We start from the raw sequence: 24,358 nt of genomic DNA, 5'->3' as shown, positions 1-24,358 counted from the left end.
TTCACGACTTTTGTACCAAAAATAAAAATAGGGGCCAAATTTATTTTGACCATATCTTGCATACTTCGATGCTAGAAACTTAAACAAAAATAAAGATAAACTTTTTTTTTAAACACTAAAAGAGTTGTAGTTTTTCCCGAAAAGTTCTTCATTTTTTGGTTATTTCACGTTGAAATATTCGATTTGGAATTTGACGAATAAGGACCCACTTTTTATTACCTACTACTCTGTTTCTGCTGGATCTACAGACTTCATACGTATACCACTTTTTCACTTTTTTAAAAACTATAGGTATTTCTGCTACATATACCTTTTTTTTCGATTAAATACTTACTTATTGAGTAATTTGCGAAAATCATATTTACCCGAAAATAACTCAAAAAGTATTGACTTATTGAAAAAACTCTATGGACAAAAAGTTGTTAGTAATTATCAGTTTATCCAATTCTGGACTTATCTTGAACGTATATTTTTTCACTCCCGAGAAAGAGTGATACTTAACCCCAGTGCAAAGGCACACAGTGGCACAATATCACTTTTTTCTTTGATATTTTAGCTATGTGTATACCAAATTTCATGCCAATAAAATGGATTCTTTAAAATTCGGAGGTTTTGCAATATTTTACCTTGAGTGAATGGGTTAGATCTGGAAAGAAATTCTGTATATCAACTTCAAATATTTTATTTCGCATTAGTTCTGAAAATTAATTTCTTTTACAAATTGCAAAAAATAATTTACATGTGAATTATCACTGCTAATTTTATTATGTATTTTCTATTATGTTGTTTTTTTTTTGTAGTGTATTAATAATTAAATAATTTTTAGGAAACCTCTTCACTATTTTTATTAATAAATTTTTAGCGTTTTATCTGAAGTAAAATCGGAATTGTAAAATAGAGATTACAAGCGCGTTAAAATTATTTGTGAAAATGCTGAATACTACCCTTATATCGTTGTCTATTACGCCAGCCAAGCAACTCAAATTTATTTTTTAATCTTGGCAAAAATTTCAATAAATGTCGCCACCGTCCAGTCAGGTAGTACTTAGACTTGAGGGGCAAAGAGGTGTAAGTGGGCGGAGTTTAACACTGAATTCGGTTTTACCTTAAGGTGAGGTATCTATGTGTTTATTAATCAATGCCAGGACGCATCTGTAAAAATATTAGTACATTTGGATGTTGAGAGGTGACTTATATTTTTTTGCAGAAATTGCTTGAAAATAACTCATATAATAATATTTGAGTTATCCTCCCACTCAAAAACGTCCGGAACATTGTTTAAATAATCAAAATGTCAAAAATGAAGGAAAAATTCGATTTTTTCTTCGTTTTTTGATTATAACTTTAAAAGCAGTAATTTGCGAGAGAAGTTGTACTGACATAAAAGTTGCGTAATTAAATTTACTACAATATAGGATTAGCTATAAATTTTAAAAATTGTCAAGCTTGTTGCAAAATAGCAATAATTGCAAAAAAAAAATATAATAAAACAAGTATTTGTATTTTACGTTTTTCAACCATTTATGCTAAACTTAAAACCTTCATATTTCATCCAGAAAAACTATATCATATAATAAACCAATACTGTAAATTTCATTATGATCGGTTTAACAAATTTTGCAAAATAAATTTTGCAATCCAGCTTTCGTAAAAAAATTTATTTTTTCAAAATGTTGCAGGACTGAAAATAAAACAGATAGCAAGTTGAATTTTTCTTTACATATAGAAGAATACTGTACCTTTCATTTGCAATTTGCTAAATTAAAATCGGTTAACTACCACGGCGTCAGGAATATTTTTAAATCATCATCATCATTCTCTTTGCCTTATCCCTATGCGGGGTCGGCTTCCCTAATTGCATTTCTCCACACAACTCTATCTTGGGTCATAGCCATGTTAATCCCCTTTACCAACATGTCCTGCCTTATCGTCTCCCCCCAGGTCTTCTTTGGTCTTCCTCTCCTACTCCTTCCAGGAATCTGCACTTCAGCTATTCTTCGTATTGGGTGATTAACGTCTCGACGTTGAACATGACCAAACCATCGTAACCTATGCTCTCTCATTTTGGCATCAATTGGTGCCACACCTAGACTTCCCCTAATATACTCATTTCTAATTTTATCCTTCTTTGTCACTCCACTCATCCATCTAAGCATTCTCATTTCCGCCACATGCATTCGTTGTTCCTCTTTCTTTTTCACTGCCCAACATTCAGTTCCGTGCATCATAGCCGGTCTTATGGCTGTTTTATAGAATTTTCCCTTCAGCTTCGTTGGAATTTTTCTGTCACACAACACACCACTCGCTTCTTTCCACTTCATCCATCCAGCCCTAATTCTTCTGCATGCATCTCCATCTATTTCTCCATTACTCTGTAATACCGATCCTAGGTACTTAAAATTATTGCTTTTCACAATCATTTCACCATCCAAAGATACCATTTTATTTGTAGTAACTCCATCTTTAAATGAACATTCCAAATACTCTGTTTTTGTCCTACTAAGTTTTAAACCTTTTTCCTCCAGAGCTTGTCTCCACTGTTCCAGTTTTTGTTCTAAGCCTCTTTCACTATTTCCTATTAACACTACATCATCAGCATACATTAGGCACCATGGAATACTACCCTGTAGTTTCGCTGTTATCTGGTCCAAAACTAATTAGAATAAATAAGGACTAAGCACTGAGCCTTGGTGCAATCCTACTTTCACCTGAAATTTATCAGTCTCTCCCACACCTGTCCTAACACTAGTCGTTACTCCCTCATACATATCTCTCACAATCTTTACACTCTTCACCAGGGACTCCTTTCTTATTGAGTGCCCACCACAGAATCTCTCTCGTTTATTTTTAAATAAACATTAATTTTTGGTGCTACGCGCAGGACACCGGACACGTTTGCTCTGATTGGGCATTCCAATGACCTTTGATAATGATTGATAAATTTTTATATTTAGTACATTTCGATATAAATAAATAAATTTAATTATTGCAAAATAAAAGCACATACTCTATCCTTTGAAATAAAACTTTTTTAGCAAAAACTGTCTTTTGTTCATATACCTATTTTAACTTAGAGAATAAAAGTTTATTATTTTTAAACATATGCAATTGTTTAAACAATATATCACAAACAATAGTCAAATTAGTTTGATTTTTGTGGAATTAAAATATTAAAATAAAACAAAATATAGAGTAAGAAAATAATATATTAGATAAAGATTGGAAGAAATTTTGGTGGAAATCAACTTGTGTGAATCGAACACCGCTGTCCTGCGCGTAGCACCAAAAATTAATGTTTATTTAAAAAAAATCCTGACGCCGTGTTAGTTAACCGATTTTAATTTTACAAATTGCAAAACAGTGGTACAATATTCTTCTATATGTAAAAAAAATTCAACTTCCTATCTGCTTTATTTTCAGTCCTGCGACATTTTGAAAAAAGGAATTTATTTTGCTAAACCTGGATTGCAAAATTTATTTTGCAAAATCTATTGAACCGATCTTAATGAAATTTACTGTATTCCTTTATTATATTATATGATTTTTCTGGGTAAAATGCGAAGGTCCTACGTTTAGCAGAAATGGATGAAAAACGTAAAATGCGAATAGTTGTTTTTTTATGGGTTTTTCGAAATTATTGCTATTTTGCAACAAGGCTGACAATTTTTAAAATTTTTAACCATTCCAATATTGTAGGCAATTTAATTGCGCAACTTTTATGTTAGTACAACTTTTCTCGGAAATGAACACTTTTAAAGTTACATATAATCAAAAAACCAATAAAAAAATCGAATTTTTCCTTAATTTTTTGACATTTTGATTATTTAAACAATGTTCCGGACCTTTTTGAGTGGGAGGATAACTCAATTATTATTATTTGAGTTATTTTCAAGTAATTTCTGCAAAAAAATTAGAGTCACCTCTCAACGTCCATCTCAAAACAGATGCGCCCTGGACTACTTGGATTTTATCATCATGAGACAAATTTAGTGAAACTTTCATGGCCTGCTGTACCTGAAAAAATAGTATTTTCACTGTAAATCTTAAACATCGTACTTTATAACCTTTTTTATAGTTGTTACTCTAATAATCGTTTTTTGATTAAACGAACATTACATGAAAAATCTATGTGTTGAATTTATTTCCATGGTAAATTCCGCGTTTAGAGCACCAAAAATAAAGAACATTTTTTCTTGCATAAAAACGATAACGAGAATTTTTTTTATAGACGATTATTATTTTATAGACGATTCCTAATCATATGGCTAAGGTATCGATTTATAAGAAATGCGCCATAGTAACGATAATCAACATCTCTTATGTGCATACTACAAAAGCAGTGGTGTCATGGCAAAATTAGCAGTGCGGGAACGCAGTGCCGGAACGCATTGCTAATTTTTGTTTACAAAACCTAAATTCTCTATTATTTTTTTTTCTTTTCTTAACCAGTGTGGGAACGGCGTTCCCACGCGTTCCCACACCATGACACCACTGTACAAAAGGCATAGTTAAGCTGTCTCACAATGATATACTGAATCATCTCGTTGCCAAAACGTTTTTTTAATCCGAGAAAAGTGGCGACAATGTATAGTTTTTATCAAAGGACCATTGGAGACTTCATTTTTCTTTATGATTTATGTAAATAGTATTTTACTCTGCGATATTACACTAATTCATTTGAAAATATTCCACGAAACATTAATTATGAAACAACGCAAAAATTGACATGAATTGAATCGGCTGAGAATATAATGAAAAGTATTCACAATAAATTAGATATATTATAAAGTTGTTAATCAGATAACTAAATGTTGACTTTTGATGCAGCCAAATTCCTTATGATGGCCTGGAGTCAAAGGAATTTGCTGAGTTAGTGAGGAGGAACTGGGATTCTCAATCAGATGAACTGGGGCTTCCAACGGGACAAACTTGGGACTGACTGGAATAAACTTGGAACTACCTAGGACCATAATTAAATAGAGAAAATATAAAGTACAATAGGCGAAGAAACAAAACATAAAAATAAAAGAATACAAAAGTTACAAAAAATATCTTACCCTTATGTTAAGGGTAAAGGGAAAAAGTTAAGGTATACTTTAACAAATAAATTATCTTCAATAAATAATTATCTAATAAAAATCATTTATTTATTAAAGTGTACTTTAACTTTTTCTGTGATCATTAATGATAATATGATTAAAAAATAGATTTTTGTAAAAAAATATTTTTTCAAAAAGTGTTTAAACAAATTAGACTGTTTATTAATTAATAAATTTATAAACAAATTGCATATTGTTAATCTACGTAAAAATTACATACCAATTAAAAAAAGAAAGATCAAAATCCATCGAGTTGATCCGGAGATCCAGCAAATTATATTCGTTTGAAATTGCTTTTTCGGTATTTTAACTCGCTAGATTTGTAAGTTCCCCTAGTAATGGTTTGCACTACATTTTTGAAAAATCGTAGAGGGTGCTGTGAAGGTATAATGTTTGTGCAATTTTTTTAAGAAAAAATACATATCCCATTCTTTAAAATGGCATTAATGAGATTCCTTAATTATTATAAATAAATTAGCTGTGAATTAAAAAAAAACATATGGCTAAGTTTGTCCCAAATGAGCCCAGGCTAATTTTTTTTTATTTGAAAATTCGTGTTAAAATACTATCTTTTCGAATATATAAAAATATTGTTTTTACGGACAACATTTTTAAAGATATTCTAAATGTTTATAAACTACAAAATTTTAAAAATTTGGCTTTAGGATTTTTGACTACGTTAATTATTTTTTTATCTTTTTTAATACATTTTGATACTATCACTCTTCTACTTTCATTTGGCATACTCAGAATTGCTCTATCTTCATTATTTTCTGTCTTATCTTATTGCAAAATACAGGTCTCTAGGATAAACAAATAGAATAACTCTTAAACTAATTAATGGATCGGTCTCAAATTTTGAGGGTTTGTTAAGTACCCAAATATCCAACTTTGGGTGAAACACTAAAGTTCTAAGATAGTTTTAGTAAAAGTTATTAACAAATAACGATTATCACTTATTTTGCAGTTTGCGTAGCAACAAATTAACTTTTTAACTTTCAAAAAGCGGCATTTTGAAGGGGGTTCAATGTTCTAAAAAACTGAATTTTGTAATTTTATGTCAACTATTTACTTTTTGAATAGAGTGCAAAAAATCGAAAAAATCGCGATTTTTGCACTAAATTGTTAATAATTAAAAAACGGACGCGAACTCTAGGCAGGAAGCTGGTAGGTTTTCTTCCTATAGGTCTACAATAACTAAAAAAGTAGTCAGCTATCTGGATCTTTGTGTGTCCCGAGAAAATCCTTATTACCCTGGACTATAAGTAAGCTACAGTAAAACGAACACGTTTGCGAGAAATGGGCAAAGAATACGAAATAATAAACACAATAAAAATAAGGAAGTTAAAACATCTGGAACACGTAATGAGGAGACAACGAGATATGAAAAGAAGATTAATATTTTCCTTTTCGTGAGCATTTTTCAGTGCGTAACAAATGATAGGAAAAAGGGTAAGTCCGTGATAATACACATTTATGACATTTATTCTAACATGACATTTTAGTTAAATCTGACAGTTGTCACATTTTATTTTCAATTTGGAATAAAAACAAATCAAATGTGTTTCTTGCATTTATAAAATGGTATTTTCTTTGATTTGTATAGTCTTATAAATTATACAGATTATATTTGTAATATTATTATCTAATTAAAAAAAATTATTTTTTTTATTATGGCGCCATCTATCGACAACTAGAATAACTAGAATAAATGTTGTAAATGTCTGCAATCAGCGACGTACGTTTTTTTCTGTCACATACAATTTAATGCGTTAGAAAGAAATCGAAAAACTGTGACGCACTGAAAGATGATCATGAGAAAAAGAATAATATAGGGAAGGATAAGTGGAGGAAGGAGTATAAGAAGAAGGAGAGGCATGGATAAAAAATTTACGGGAATGGATTAATGGAATTCTGCAGAACTTTTCAGAGCAGCAGTAGATAGAGTAAAGACAGTGACGATGATATCCAACATCCGATTGGGGGACGACACTTAAAGAGGAAGAAGAGGAAAAACTGTACGAGGCGACTTTGATTTTTATTTCCTGTAAACCATCTCGAATAAAATCGACGTGTCAGCATTTTAACAAAATCTAATGCATATCGACAAATATCAGGGTGGACTGATTTTAGTGATCCACCCTGTATGTAAGTGAATATCTGAAAAACAACGTACAGTATGGTTCGTAAGTAATAAATAATTTAAAAAATAAGCAAAATCGAAAAATCACCTTGTTTGGCGTTCATAAGGCCCCCATCATTCGCTATACAGAGATGAAAATATACATACAGGGTGATTGATTAGTGTGGTAAAGCTCAATAGATCCGCTATAGTAATAGACAACAATAAAAGTTAATAACAAAAATTTTAGCCACCTTTCAGCTTCACATTACAAAATTAGTTAGAATGTTACAGGGTGTTCGATAACACAGTGGCAGACCAAACTTATGTTTTTTTAAATGGAACACCCTATATTTTATTTTAAATTCGAAATGCTTGTTAACTTCTCCATCACAAAAATATAAAGGTTTGTTATGTTATAAAGGGTATTTACAAAGATATAACCAATTTTATATGAAAATCGTAACAAGTTCACCTCCCTGTATAAATAAAAATAAGCAAAACGGAAATGGTTTATTGATGCCATATTTTTTCATTTATTGTCAAAATTTTCATAAATAATTTATATTGCTAATTTTCTTTATATCAAATACAGGGTGAGTCAAAACAGAAGTACATTATTTTCTCAGTAATTTTAAATTAAACACCCTGTATTTTATATCACTATTGAAAAGTACCATTACCGTACTTTAATTTTTAGATAACATTCCCCATGTCTAAATTTATTGGTTTTCGAGGTATTTTCATTTTTCAATGGACCAGTAGCGTGGCCACCCAAATCACCAGAATTTAATAGACTAGACTGATTTTTTTGGGGTTACGTTAATAATGAAGTTTATAAAATACCTCCAACAACAAGGGATAAGATGAAAAATAGAATACAAAGTGTATTTCGATGTGTTAATTTACAAATACTTCGTAGAGTAAGTAGCTCATTCAATGATCGTTTTTAGGTGTGTATAAATGCGTTAAGAGGTAATTTTGAGCACCCTATGTAATTACATGGGGTTACATTGTTACATTTACATACAAAAGTAGTGTTTAATTGTTTTCACAAAATGGTGTATTTTGTATTTGTGTGTGTTTTTTTTTTATAAAATTTATTACTAATGTTCTTTCTTTATTTGTTACGTTTACATGAAAAAGTAGTTTTTAATTGTTTCAAAAATGTTGCATGTTGTGGTTGATTTTTTTTGTAAAATGTATTACTAATAAATTATTTTTATTTCTTTATTTGCTATATTGCTACCTTGATTACCGGATTGATAATCATTAATCGTCAATTGTCAATTCAGTCATGGCTTACTTAAAATTTAGATAAATTTAGACACCTTAAATAATTTGCTCTGAAAAATGAAAATATATCGAAAACTAATAAATTTGGACATAGGGAATGTTATATAAAAATTAAAGTACGGTATGTTACTTTTCAATAATGATATAAAATACAGGGTATTGCTGTTGTGCTTATTTTTATTTTTACAGGGAGTTGAACTTGTTACGATTTTCATATAAAATTGGTTATAACTTTGTAAATACCCTGTATAACAAACCAAACCTTTATATTTTTGTAATGGAGAAGTTAGCAGGATTTCGAATATAAAATAAAATATAGGGTGTTCCATTAAAAAAAAAACATAAGTTTGGTCTGCCACTGTGTTATCGAACACCCTGTAACATTCTAACTAATTTTGTAATGTGAAGCTCAAATTTGGCTACAATTTTTGTTATTAACTTTTATCGCTATCTATTACTATAGCAGAACTATTGAGCTTTCCCCACTAATCAATCACCCTGTAGATTATTGATATTTTGATCTCTTTTATTTCTATTTGCATAGGAAGGTATGTGACAAGTTTAGTCAATGTTTCAGTCACCTGAGAGAAAAAAGCCATCTATATTAACAGGGAAATACAATGTCCAGATTGGTGAAGTTTGTTAGTTAATAAATCTCAAAATTAAATTTGTTAAGTAGTTATCGTGCGTTTGTTCTTAGTAAATTAATTGATTCCTTTTTGTTGTAGATTAAATGTAAAATCTCAAATCATATTGTGAAAAATGGGATCATTTTAACATGTCACTTTTATATACATCTATATTCTTCAAAATTAGTAGGTATACAAAATAATGTTTACAATAAAATAATTAATTATTAAATATAATAATATATAACTATAATAATATATAATAAAAATGGGACATCAATAAATATCAACTAAAATTTTGTATCTGGTTAGATTAAAAAAATGATTTGACCCAATTTAACTGACAATTTATTTAAGATTTTAAATTTGTGAAAAATAATATAACTTTATTAAAGAAAAAATAGACTACCTACTAGATTTTCAAAAATGTAGCTTCGATAAAAGGTCAAAACGTCAACATATTTTCCAACAATATAATAAATAAGAGATCCTAATAAACTGAAATCACTTACATTCTTACAATGGTCAAATTCTAATTATGGCAACATTTAAATGAAAAACTTACAAAACTTCCCAAAAATTCGCAATTTTTTCCACCCTAATGGTGAAGCTAGACAACCATCTACAGCAGCAATCGTACTCACGTTGGATTTCAGGAAAGAGATCCGCCGTCCATCTCACCAACAAAAACGCGACAAGAAGAAAAAATACGAAACAGAAACGGGGGGTCAGGTTCGACTTTTGTAGAGGATCATAAAGGGTTGAAATAACACTGAAAACAGAACGACTCGGTCCTCTTTCAGCCCTTCATATTTGCTTTCGGGGCAAAATCAATATCAAACAAGGTCAGGAGTGACGGATGGACAGGGAGCTGGGACGTCTTCGCGTGCATCTTTCGCCCTTCTCTTCCTCGCCCTAAGATCCGTGACGTTGCTCTGTGACCCTTTTCCGACAAAAACAACTTATACGGGGTGTTGCTTATTATTAATCGGATTATTTGGGATATCGATTAGATTCTGTACTCAGTTATGTTAATATTTATCTAATTTATTATGTATAAAATGCCATAATAGAGAAAGTAGTGGAATACAATAAACCTCTAGTGATAATATTTATCAATTTTCACAAAGCCTATGACATAGTTGACTAAACAAAATACTACAGGCGCTTAAACAATGCAGGCTAGATTATAGGTACAAAATGATTATATAATATATACCTATAGGTAACAACCACTGTCAAATTACATACTAATGTAATCGCATAAAAATAGAGCGTGGGGTTAGACAAGGAGACCCAATGTCGCCTAAATTTTTTTAATAAGTTGCTAGAACGTGCACTCAAGAATTTGGATTGACTAGTAAGGGGAATAAAAATAGATGGAGAATATCTAAACAACTTTCGTTTCGGCGATGATATAGTCATAATAGCTGAAGATCTAGGAATGGCAAGAGAGATGGTACAGGCACTGGTTGTGAAAATTCGAAAATAAAATTATGACAAAGGACCCCGCAAAAAACCTTATAGGAAATGGCTCTCTGTCAACTGAAACTTTGGGTTCTGGTAGTCCTTGATGTGTAGTACAAAAGACCCAATGGGCGCAAAGCTCCAAAAAATCATGGTTTTAAGATATAAGTTATGAAGTTATAGGTACAGTGAGGACGTTCGAGTTGGAATAAATTCATTTTCTCGAGAATGAGCGACTCTGGAGATAAATTACAAATCAGGTCGATTTTTACTTTTAAATTATATTTGGCATATATCATACTAGTGACGTCATCCATCTGGGTGTGATGACGCAATCGATGATTTTTTTAAATAATAATAGGGGTCGTGTGATAGCTCATTTGAAAAGTTATTCAATTCTCTATTCAATATATAAACATTAACAATATTATTTATACAGGGTGCAAAAAATTTTTTTGAATTAAATTAATTGTCATTTTACTGTTGTCCGAAACCAGAAAAAAATATTTATTTGATAAATAAATATTGTTTTTCGCTTAAATTCAATATTTATTCAATGTTTCAATTTATTCAATAAATTCAATGTTTGAACATTTAATTTAAGCGAAAGGGGTCGCGTAATAGCTCATTTGAAAGATTATTTAATTCTCTATTCACTAATATACACATTAACATAATTATTTATACAGGATGTCCAAATTTTTTTTGAATTAAATTAATTGAGACAAAAAGAAGAATGTATATAATTTATTTGATTCCAAATACATTTTACTGCTGTCAGAAGACAGAAAAAATGTTAATTTGAAAAATAAACATTGCTTTTCGCTTAAATTAAATGTTCAAACTGCTAAGAGGCAGCTGGGTGGCAGCTTTAATATTGAATTTAAGCGAAAAACAATATATATTTATCAAATAAATATTTTTCCATAGTCCATGATCTTTAGTTTTAATGGATCACCCTGTATATTTTTATGTGTTTTGAAGCTACTTTACAACTTGATCTAAAAAAAAATGTATTATGTAGGGCCCATTATGAATAATACAAGGTGAAAATTTTGGAAAGGTGAAATTTTTAAATTATTCACAGATTTCGTCAAGACATTAAAAATACAAAACAAAAAAAAAATAAATATTATTTATACTTAGTTTAGAAAATGTCTTTATTTAGCCAATTTTAAAAATAGTAGTATTATTTAAAGTATGATAAATTATTAGACTGATCTTCATCTTGTATTATTCATAGTAGGCCCTATATAATACACTTTTTTGTGATGTATTTAGCAAATTCCAAAAACATAAAAATGTACAGGGTGTTTCATTACAATTAAAGATCATGGACTATGGTAGACTGGTGCAAATCACCCCGTATATTTGAATTAATGTTTAAACAAAGCATATTTGAATTTAAAAGTTGACGTATCCTAGCGTTTTTTATAATTTTCTAAAATACGGACACAAACAATTTTATTCCATAAGTGGTTTCCATACACTATAATTTCAAAATTTCACCCTGTATTATTCATAATACACCATACATGATACGGATCGTTGAAATCAGGTTGTTAAGTAGCTTTTAATAATATAAAAATATATAATAAGGTGTTCCATTAAAAATAAAGCTTATGGCTTTATATACTAGGCTTGCGTGAATTGCCCTGTTTAAATTTAAATTTAGGTTTAAAAACGTACATTTATATATAAAAATGAACGGGTCTCAGCGTTTTTTTTAATTTTTTAAAACAAGGACAGAAATAATTTTATTCCATAAGTGCCTTCCACCCTAGATATTATAATACATGTATTATACACCCTGTATAATACATGTACTTACGATGAAATAAAGGTAACAAAAAAATTGTAATGTGTTAAATGATAAAAAAAGTTAAAGCTGCGATAGTCATGAAGCCCATCAGTTATATTTTTTATTACTTAAGTTCTTTTATTCATTAATTCTATTTATGATCACACCTCCTAAGGACTATTCAAATCTAACGATAAATATAATATTTTTGATAAAAGTGTAACAAATTATAAGTAAAATTCACCTTAAACACAAAAATAAACAGTGTTTGCTATACGACAACACTGAATATAATGCTGTTCTACTCTCAGTGTGACGTAGCTACGTAGGCCCCGCCCACCTGCTCCATGTCATATCTTCTGTTATTTGTATCATGTTTCTATACTACAATATGGACTTAAAAGCTGGACACTGAAGGAAGGACACATAAATAAGCTCTTTAACTAGGTAACATAAATAAACTCGGTAAATAGGCCTTTAATAAATGGTAACTAAAAGTGAGTTATAGCATGATGACGTCATATAGTTATGATGACGTGCGTCATCATTTAAAGCATACGAAATAAGTCGATGATAAGTCGGAAATTAAAATTTACTAAACGCAACAGCAAGTGACTTACTTCATCGACTTATTTCGTATGCTTTAAATGATAACGCACGGGTAAAGACTGGCGGACTCAACTGTATTCAAGCTTAAATAACTGGAAAATGATGCATTTTATAACATAAACTTATTAAACATTGATCAAAGTACTCAGAAATATCTATCAAATGAGCCCCGAACAAGTTGATATCATTAAAATTTACGCTCTAACAATTTTTCAAAATTTATCTTTTAAAAATTTTTCCAAAAAATGTTATTGTATTCTTTTAAATAACTCCGTTAATTTTTAAGATATCAGTTTCACCTAAAAACCATTTGAAAGGTAATTTCAAGGGCTATTAAACCACGTTATATTTAATCTTTTAAATCCATTACTTTTTTTAAATAAACGGGGTAATGGCCCCGGTTACATGGTTCTCGTAGCAAAATTTAAGCTTTATACGTTTCTATCTCGGTTATTTTTTACCCTAGAGAAATAGTAAAAAAGGTAAAATATTTGATACAGAAAGAACTAAAAGTTGGTTAAATATCATTTTTTAAGTTATTCTTCTTTTGGCGCGATTGAGAGTAACATTTCATAAATCTGCGCGCATGCGCATACACACACAGACAGTATGGCGTTTAGTTGCTAATCTTTCAAGATAGGTATGTATGTATATTATGTATCAGCGCAAATAAGCCATTAAAAGAATATATTAGTGTTTTTAGTAAATGTATTATTTATTATAATTTTTGGATTTGTCTTTCTCTGTAGTAAGATAATAAAATATTATGTAGGTATAACATTTTTATATGTCTATTTGTCACCGTGTAGTTAATTATATCCGAAACTTACGTGTCACTTAAAAGAAGCTCCTTGGCGTAGTTGGTAGAGCGGTGGGTCAGAGAACGGAAGCACACGGAATGTCGCGGGTTCCAATCCTGGACGATTCATATTTTTTTTTTAATTTTTGGTTGTTTTAATAAAAAAATTTTGAAAGTGGTAGAAAAGAAAGTTAGTTTAATATTTAAATGAAATACAAATAACCTGTTAAGTATATTTACTTCGTTGAAATTATATAATAGAAGAATAACTTCTTACGTGCGTACAAAGTACACACATTCTTTTTTACGTATATTGACTATTTTTGGAGTTATTATCAAAATAAAATAAAAATTACGATGATTTTAAAAATTATGATTTTTTTAAATCTTTTTTTCAAAAATATGCATTCTAAATTGGTAAAAATTGTTGAAAGCATTACTTATGCTCATATAAAGAAACTGTTGTAAGGATTACTATAAATTTTAATTTTTGTGGAAATGACGTATGTTTTATTTTTCACTTTTCCCTAAAAAATTCGAAAGGGTTTTCTTATATATTCATCATAACTTGCTTAATTTTGATGCTATTAACTTCTTCTGGAGCTCATTTGATAGGTATTTCGAAGTACTTTGACAAAAAATGTGTAGCAGATATATTTTATAAAATGCATCGTTTTCCCATTATTTCAGCTTGAATGCTTAGATTTGAGTACTACGATAATTTTTGAGTTATATGTGAAAAATAGCTTTAAAACATGCATTTTTTACTAAAAAATAAAATCTTTGATCTTTAATAACTCAAAAAGTATCGATTTATATTAATAACTTTATATAACAAATTTTGCTAAAAATTTATCCCTCTATCGATTTGTGGTATTACATATTTTTAATAAAATAATTTTCACCGCCAAGAAGGGGTGGCGTCCACCCCCAGGGTAAAAGCGCAAGTTGGCATCATGTCACCTTTGTTCCTTGACGTATTTTCTAACTACTCACTAATTTTGATGAAAATCGATGGAGGTTCAACGAAATCGGAGGTGAAAACCTTCAGTAACTGCACTAGAGTTGTTGCCTGTCAACACCTTGAAAAGTTACTGACTCTACTAATAATTAATGCAACTATTACTAAGGATGACAATATATTTATCTTAGTGATTGATTAGTATTATATTAGCTATATATGTCTAAATAGAAATAATTACTGTAGTGAGTTTACTACACTTAACGAAATCGAACAAGATCGCAAGAGAAAGATAGGTGTGCTCCCTAAGACCAGAATTGGTGTTTTTCCCTAAAGAAAGTTAACAAAAAAATTTAAATTAAAAAAAATTACAAAAGTCAAAAGTCGAAAAGTATTATTCCTGTATAAAATTGAGATGTTTTTAAATAGTTTGTCGGTCGTTACAAGAATAACAATTTGATAAACTTAGCGACCTCCCTCGTATAAACTACAACCGTCTAAGCTAAGACATTAAATTACGATGTATCCCACAGACGTGAACTTCTCAATAAAAAACGCACCCGAAACGGACCCGACCGCTCATCTAAAAATTCCAACGCTCCTATTTTTTTGAGCGTCATGAGACACATCCGAGCCTCTGCCGTGCCTGTGCCTGCCATCATTGCCAATTTATTCAATTGTTTTTTGCCAGCCCGCCTGAACCCAAGGACAAGAAGCTTGTCATCCGCAACTAGATGTTTGTGAAATAAGATGGTGTGTCAAGGATGGATGTATTTTTAATTTTCGATATCAGTCATATTCACTTAATGACAGGATATTTTATTGGGTATTAAAGAAGATACGGTTTTCGTTGTTGTCCCGTTTGGTTTTATTTTTCTCTTATAAATTTCCATTTTTGCGGGATCTCATAAGGATTCTACATTAATGTTTTGCTATTTAACAGCTGGTTTTTGGTTCATTCGCGGTCTGAATATTTTCGAACAACTACCAATATCGGCTAATTTTTACCGTGGATGGAAATGTACGTTAGTCAATAATCCAGCTTGTGAGGCCCTCCCCTTGGTAAGATGTTTCTGATTCGGTTCTTTTGCGGATTCCTATTTAAAAATGTTCCCTTTATACAAATCTGAAGGATGCCGAACGAAATTTTTGGGCAGAAATTGTCTAAACAATTCCAGAAATCACCTTGTTTACTCAAAAAAAACTTTTTTTTATATTTCTGGATCATTAAAAACAATTAGTTTTCGGGTTAAAAGTGATCTAAAATCTGAAAAATGCGAAAATACGCGTTGTGTCTAAATTGAAATTTAAACATTCAATTTTAAGATTCTAAAGAGTAATCGAGGCTTACTTCTATTTAGACCGTTCACTCGATACATGGTGCGTCTCTGTCGCACTTATACATATTATACGTACCTACGCGAAAAAATTCTCAACAAATACTTGAGATTTATTAAAATTTTATTAAACTAATTATTGCCAATGTGCCAATTAAATACGCCAATCATCACAATATAATAAGTGTATTATTATTTTCTCTTTTTTAATACTTATCTATTGAATATATATTTATTTGTATCAATTATAAATAAAACTATTGTTTACAATTTAGTAATTAATATGTATTAGTAAAATGAATTTTAAATTTTGCGGTGTTTAAAAATAATATACAATCGCAATAATACAAGTTTATGCAAACAAATATATATTCAATAGATCAGTATTTTGTATCGATCACATTTAATGGGAAAATAACAATATTTTTATTTTAGTAACATTTTTAATATTTTTCAATATTATTAATGTCGCTATTAGGACTGAAAAACTTTGCCTTTCAATTGTCAGATGACGCTAGTCACCTAATCCATTCACGTTAGTTGCGGTGTGGGGATAAACTCTCGATGTCGGTCACTTAGAGTATGGAGCAGCAGGCCTACGTATCTCCGATGAGACTCCACGCTCCGTATTCTGGGTGAAAAATAAGATTGTTTTGCCTTCGCATTGCAACTGAATAAAAATGGTATACATTTATACAATACAAATGGTATACAATACTAATATAAAAATAAAAATGTATACCATTTTTATTTTTATATTAGTATTACTCCTATAGAGTAACTAGGTCCATTTTCCGTTGGAACTTTACCAAGCTGCAGACGGGGGTTGTGAATTGCATAGTGTAGAATTCCTTCCCTTTTGTCTTCACTGCAGCATCCATCTGGCTTGCATATTGTAGAAGCCTTGGAGGTGTCACCAGGGAAATGGACCAATAAGTTTTCAATTTAAAAATCTTTTAGTAACATTTTTAATATTTTTCAATATTATTAATGTCGCTATTAGGATTGAAAAATTTTGCCTTTTAATATTTTTATTATATACTATGATGACCGGCGTATTTATTTAGCACATTGGCAATAATTAATTTGCTACATAAATAACCATTGCTTCCTTAATTTTTATTGTTTGAAATAAACTGGACAATCTTTTGATATAGTTGAATGTTGACTGCTGTTACAAAAAGTGCAAAAAATTACTTTAGTACAGGATACTCATTTAATTTATAATACAGGATACATTTTTGACATCTAATTTTTCCACGATATTGGGATCTAGTATGTCCATAACGTAAACACTTAAGGCATTACACTACGGGATACACATAAGGCTCAACTACGAAGTTACACATGTTTATTTTTTACATTTTGTGAGAGAGCATTACCTACAAAAATTAAAATTATGATTTACCTATCAATATATTCCACTATACCATCACTGTTAACTTTTTTAGGTTTCATTCTCCTGATTTCAGATACCTCCCTCACTGAAACGATGTTTTCTAATATCACCTTCTCAGAGAAAAACGTATCTACCTGACGAACTATTCCTTTTTTTATGTGTAAAAAACTTTGGTACGTACGCCGTTAGATTATTTTTTAGAACAATTTTGTGATTTAGTAATGAATTTGCAATACTGAATGTTTTAAAAATTACTTTTTTTTTATTTATTAAATTAACAATGCACCTAATCTTAAGACTAACCAGCATTTTACATTTAACTTAATCTACTACTGTACTGTCCTAGGTATTCCCAACGGTTCACCTTAGAATTTAATAATTATTGTTGCACACATCACTGTTGTGGCTAGGTTCACTGTCCGAATTTAAACTGACACTGACATTTTTATAGATTTATCACTATCACACAAGTTCAAAAGGTTTGGTGCGTTTGAGCCTGCGGACTAGGTTTTGATTATCTAAAAGTTCTAACACTTCCCTGTTTGTATGGTTGTGGAGTCGTTTTTCGTGACCCTTGGCAATCTTCTTTATTTCTTCTTTGATTGTTGCTATACGAAGTTCCCGATGTAGGTCTTTGTTGCCGATATACCATGGAGCGTTGACTATGTTTCTTAGTATTCGGTTTTGGACTCTTTGAAGGCAAGCATAGTTACTCTCACTAGTACAGCCCCATAACTGTAAACCATAGGACCATACTGGTTGGAGCATTTGTTTGTAAACTAATACTTTGTTTTTGATTGTAAGTTGTGAGCTTCTACCAAATAACCAATATAAGTTCTTGTACTTCAGTTTTAGTTCTTCGGTTTTCTTTCTGATATGTTCCTGTCACTTTAATTTGCTATCCAAATGTAGCCCTAGATATTTAACTGTTTTCTTGTTCTCTGATTTTATTGTTTATTCTAACTGGGTGACTATTTATTTTTTTGTAGGTGAAATTGATATGAGCAGATTTCCCTTCATTGATTCTTATGCGCCATTTATTATTCCAGGGGTTTATTTTGTTTACTGCAATTTGCAGGTGTCTAGTTGTTTCTTCGAATGTTTCACCGACTGCTAGTATTGCAGTGTCGTCTGCAAATGTTGCCAGTTTAATATTTTCTGTAACAGCAATGTCACAAGTATATAATAAATATAGTATGGGTCCCAGAACGCTGCCCTGTGGGATTCCTGCTTTAATTGGCCGTAATTCTGAATATTCGCCTTCCTGTTTAACTTTAAAAGTTCTATCTTGCAAATATGATTGTATTAGATGTACATATTGGATGGGAAGATATCTTTTTAATTTTAGTAACAAGCCTTTGTGCCACACTTTGTCAAATGCTTTTGCTATGTCTAGAAAAATAGCTGAGCATATTTTATTCTCCTCCAGAGATCTCTCTATAATATCTGTTATTCGATGAATTTGGTCTATTGTTGAATGTTTATTGCGAAATCCAAATTGGTGGGAAGGAACAATTTCCCTGTGGTCGAGTATAGGTTGCATTCGTGCTAGCAATATCCTCTCAAATAGTTTGGATAAAATTGATGATTTCCCTGGTGTGGGAATCATGATTAATTCAGATGTTTTCCACGTTATTGGTACATATTGCAACCTGAATACTGCATTTATAAGGTTTGTGACTTTTACGATGGCCTTTCTTGGTAATTGTTGTAGTATTTCTCCTGTTATTAAGTCAAATCCTGGAGCCTTTTTGGGATTGATATTGTTTTTGATTACGTTGGTAACTTCTTTAGGAGTAGTAGGCTTTATTATGTCTTGATCAGTATTGTTCAAATCAATTTCAGTGCTTTCATCATCTTCGTTTTCGGCTTGATGATTATTTCCCATCTCGTTATTTTGGACTTTGACTCTATTTTTGTCTATAGTTTGAATATCAATAATATCTTTTTTAAATTCATTAATTTGTTGAAGATAATATCCCACTCTGATAGGAAACAATCTACCCAAGTTTTTATCCTTGTGCTCCACATATACTAAATATGGACCATTACCATAAATGTTATATTTACTATTAAAGCCATAGGTATGATTATTAAAGGAATTATCATTAAAATTACTAGAACTTAAGGGGAAGGTATGGTTTGAAATCAACATTTCAAGCACATTTTGGTGATTTTTTTTTGAAACTATTATTATTATATTATATTTTTTTAAACTTATATGGTACAATTATTTTACTTTTTAATTAAATACGCGTATTAAGTACAATTCATAGAATATTCTAAATAATTTCAAAGAAAAATATTGAAAAATAAGCCAATATGGCAAATTTTTACAGACACTTCCAAAAAAAAATTTTGTGGTGAACATCAAAACTTGTATTGGATTATGTGAAACAAAAAATTCAAAAAGATTTTATTAGATTATAAGTTTCTCGAGGTAATGCTGTTGAGTTTTTTTATTTTTAACGATTTTTGAGTTCTTGGTATCACTCAGGAAGTCAAAAAAATGAAATTATTTGTAACAAAAGGGTGAAAATCAACATATTTATTATTTCTAAATAAAGAATAAGCATAAAAACAAATATATCTCGACAACATTACCTCACGAAATGTCTAAAGAAAGTATATGCAAAATTTCAGGTGGGTCGGTCAAGTAGTTTTTGAGTTACGATGTCCACCACCCTTAAAAAGGCAGTTTTGAGAAAAATGCTTTCTAAAAATGCGTTTGTAAAAAAAATTGAACATCCCATATCTCGGAAACGAAGTGTTTGCGGACATATGATTATAAAGCAAATTGTCATTATTTTCTCATGTAAAATTACCCCTTAAAGTTTGTTGCACTTATTTAGAAACACCCTGTACTGATGACGAACATGGCCAGTTGTTAAAGTACCTAACTTTTTTATTATTCAAAATAAGCGAATGAATCGAAAGACAAAATGTTAAGAAAACCTGATGCTACAGTTGGGTTTCAATTTCAGTATTTTATAAATGCTATAATAGTCCACAGGGTGATGCGAACTTTGAGAAAAAACATAGTTTGATTCGTACCCCCGGTATACAATGACAGTTTAACTGTCTAGCATCAATATTATTACATTGATATTGTCAATGGATAAGGCTATAACGTGGTAAAAAATCACTTAAATCGGACAACAGGTTTAGGAAATTCAAAACATCAAAAGTGATCAAATATTTAGTGGATCGATTTTTTTGCACTGCAGTGTAGTTTAAAGAGATATATGTTAGCAGAATAGTAGATTTACCTTTTTAAAAATTGGAGAGATATATGTTAGATTTACCTTGTTAAAAATTATTCCAGACATCCTACACAACTTATAAGTGCTGAACACTGTAGGGTTTTCGAATCACTTTAGAATTTGAAAACTGCCACTTTAAAACATCAGAGCTAAAACGAGACTCCGGGCGTGACAAGACACAATAAAATTGCTGATATTACAATAAAACCACTTGTATGATCTTGGCTGTTAGTGGTTAGGGCCTATCACTTAACTACATAAAGCACAAAGGAAATACTTAACTAATTATATTAGGGCGCACCTACCTTGTCGTTTAATTTAAGATTATTGTTCCCATTATCGTCATCTAATAGTCCCAATCTTTTCTTGTCCTGTAAAATCAACAGTTTTTGTTCCTGTATAAATTGCGAGATGTCCGCTGACATACTTCTTAAAAAAACATAAAAACAGTTCTAAACACTACTTTATAAATTATAAATATAGAATAATCAATTTAAAACGTAAAACTAATTCAACTTCACTTTACATAAAACGTGTGTATACTTTTAAAAAGTTTTAAAATGTTTGTAAACTAGTAAACTTATTGAGTTGAATGACAACTTCAATTTTGAAAATCTTGTTAACTGTCAAAAGTCAGTGCTGTAAATTACCATTTGTGTCTCTTTCTAGATTGTTCATTTGTATATTCGTTCTTTCTCATAATAATTGAGTAATTATTACGATTGGTAATCCTGGTTGCCGTAATTAGCAACAAAAATATAAAATAAATTAGAATATGGAAAGTTCGTTATTTTGGATTTTCTTCGAATTTATTTAATTCTGACTGTCTTCTAATTAACTTATCTCCAGCAAAAGCCATTCCCATAGCTGTTTGTGTTAATTGAAACGTGCTTGCATAATACACTGGGGTGCAAAATTAACCGGACACCTTAAAAATGGGACTTTTTTGATGTCTCGAATTTCCTAAACCTGTTGTCCGATTTAAGTGATTTTTTAATATATTTATAGCCTTATTCTTTAACAATAGGGCTTTTCATTCACAGTCGACACTGAAATTAAAATCCAACTATATAGCCTCATGTTTTCTCAACATTTTGTTTTTTGATTCATTCGCTTACGTTAAACCATAAAAAAGTTAGGTACTTTAACAACTAGCCATGTTTTTCATCAATACAGGGTGTTTTTAAATAAGTATGGCAAACTTTAAGGGGTAATTCTGCATAAAAAATAATGACAGTTTGCTTTTATAAACGGTATGTCCGCAAATGCTTCGTTTCCGAGATAGGGGGTGTCAAAATTTTTCTTACAAACGGGCGATTTATGTATTGCTTTAGAACTGGTCGAGATACGCAAATTAAATTTTGGTGGGTTTTAAGAAGTAGTTATTGCACATTTTTTCACATACGATTAAGAATTTAATATTCACCATTGGCGCGCCTACGGGGTAATATGACGGCTCATATTACCCGTATACGCGCCAATGGTGAATATTAAATTCTTACTTGTATGTCAAAAAATGTATAATAACTACGTCTTAAAACCCACCAAATTTTACATATCTCAACCGGTTTTAAAGCAATAAATAAATCTTGAGTTTGTAAGAAAAACTTCAACACCCTCTATCTCAGAAACGAAGCATTTGCGGACATAAGGTTTATAAAGCAAACTGTCATTATTTTTTCATGTAGAATTACCCCTTAAAGTTTGCCATAGGTATTTAAAAACACCCTGCATTGATGAAAATCATGGCTAATTGTTAAATTACTAAACTTTTTTATGGTCCAACATAAGCGAATGAAGCAAAAAACAGAATGTTGAGAAAACCTGAGGCTATAGTTGGGTTTTAATTTGAGTATTTTAGAAATGCTATAATATTCCACAGGGTGATGCGAAGTTTGAGAAAAAAAACACGAGTTTCATTGGTACACCCGGTATACAATAAAAATTTACCTGTTTAGCAACAATATTATTGGAGCGATATTGTTAAAGAATAAGGCTATAACATATTAAGAAATCACTTAAATCTGACAACAGGTTTAGGAAATTCGAGAAATCAAAAATGACCAATTTTTAAGGTGTCCGGTTAATTTTGCACCCCTAGTGTATTTATGTGTGCGTTTTAATCTCTTTCTGGTTTAAACTTATTTACGGTCATTTCTCGAGACTTAATTATTATTATGAAGCCTAGTTACAGCATACGAAAACTAATTGGTTTTGGTTGGTTGATTTCGCTGTGGCCTAGTTTTCCAAAAGCCGTCCAATACTGCCTCAGTCTTCTATCCACTTCAGAACTCTGGTTTTCTTTTCCCAGTTATGTCCAAGCAGTTCCGGCGTTAACAGGCCTGCAAGGGGTGCACTGCAAGCGCCAGCTCTTATGTTTATAGGGCGCCAAAATGAACTTTTTGAAGTTATACTTCTTTACGATTGAGGGTTAAATTTTATACTTGCCTGGCGCATGCGCAGACAGACAGTATGTAGTTAGTTGCTAATCTTTCAAATTATGTATGTATCAGCGCAAATAAGTCATAAAAAGAATGTATTAGTGTTTTTAATAAATGTAATATTTATTATAATTTTTGTGTCTTTGGATTTGTCTTCTTCGGGAATAAAATATTTTATAATAATAGTAAGTATACTTACTTTAAATTTGTCAGTATATATGAGAAATCTTGTAAGCTGTCAAAGCAAAGGGGGTTTAGCTCGGTGGTAGCGCGTTATTCGACCGGAGATCGAGAGGTCCCTGGTTCAATTCCGTGAGTTATCTAACTTTTTTTATTTTTAGTATTGTTTTAGTAAACATTTTTGGAAAGTAGTAAGTAAAAATTAGTTTAATCTTTAAATACAAATAACCTGTTGAAAGTATACCTATTTATTTCGTTGAAATCATATAATAGAAGTATAACTTCTTACATGCGTACAAAGTACACACACGTTTTTTTTTATGCTGGCGTTATACAAAATACTTGCTTATTACAAAATAGGAACGGATTATTACATCTAAAATTTCAACTTATTGAAAAAAAAAGTTGAGCACCAACTACCTAGAACATAATGGGGAACGGAAAAGGAAGCGTAAGTATTTAAAAAAAAAAAGAATGTGTGTACTTTATACGCACGTAAGAAGTTATACTTCTATTATATGATTTCAACGAAATCAATATACTTTAAACAGTTTCTCTACTACTTTTCAAAATTTTTTATTAAAATACCAAAAATTAAAAAAATAAAACACACACAAACACATTGAAAAATGCCACAAATTATTTCTGAACAATAATTGTTGCCAACAATTTTAATTAAATACGTATTTTCTGAAAAAAATTATATAATAATATACTTACAATCATAAAATCTATAAAAAAAAATAAAAAAAATGATATAACTTGCATTGGGCTTGAACCTACTTCCCGTGTATCCCGCCGTACGAGAGTCGAAGCGATTTCAAACTGCACCACCTTCGCGTATACGTCATGTGGGAATATACACAAACTGAACAACTTTTTGACATTTTGTTTATATGAATTTTTATTAGTTTGATTTTTGTCGAATTAAAATACAACAATATATAGAGTAAGA

The 24,358-nt window shown here is 30.5% G+C and overlaps 1 protein-coding gene across 9 annotated transcripts in view; it reads right to left on the bottom strand.

The window, feature by feature from the left end:
* The window catches only part of LOC114337039 (uncharacterized), a 75,921-nt gene extending 54,521 nt beyond the window's left edge, over nucleotides 1-21,400 (bottom strand). For 3 of the 9 annotated variants that reach the window (XM_050642406.1, XM_050642407.1, XM_050642408.1), the window contains exon 1: nucleotides 21,088-21,386. In XM_050642406.1, the coding sequence (XP_050498363.1) occupies nucleotides 21,088-21,207 (120 nt within the window). In that variant the 5' untranslated portion in view covers nucleotides 21,208-21,386. Of the gene's footprint in view, nucleotides 1-9,711; nucleotides 9,965-21,087 lie in introns of those variants that run through there. The other 6 variants (XM_050642410.1, XM_050642411.1, XM_050642413.1 and 3 more) reach the window with 4 other exon arrangements.
* Between the last annotated feature and the right edge of the window lie 2,958 nt (nucleotides 21,401-24,358).

The sequence above is a fragment of the Diabrotica virgifera genome, chromosome 2 (genome assembly GCF_917563875.1).
Source record: "Diabrotica virgifera virgifera chromosome 2, PGI_DIABVI_V3a".
NCBI classification, from domain to species: Eukaryota; Metazoa; Arthropoda; class Insecta; order Coleoptera; family Chrysomelidae; genus Diabrotica; species Diabrotica virgifera.
This window is presented reverse-complemented; position numbering and strand designations above follow the sequence as displayed.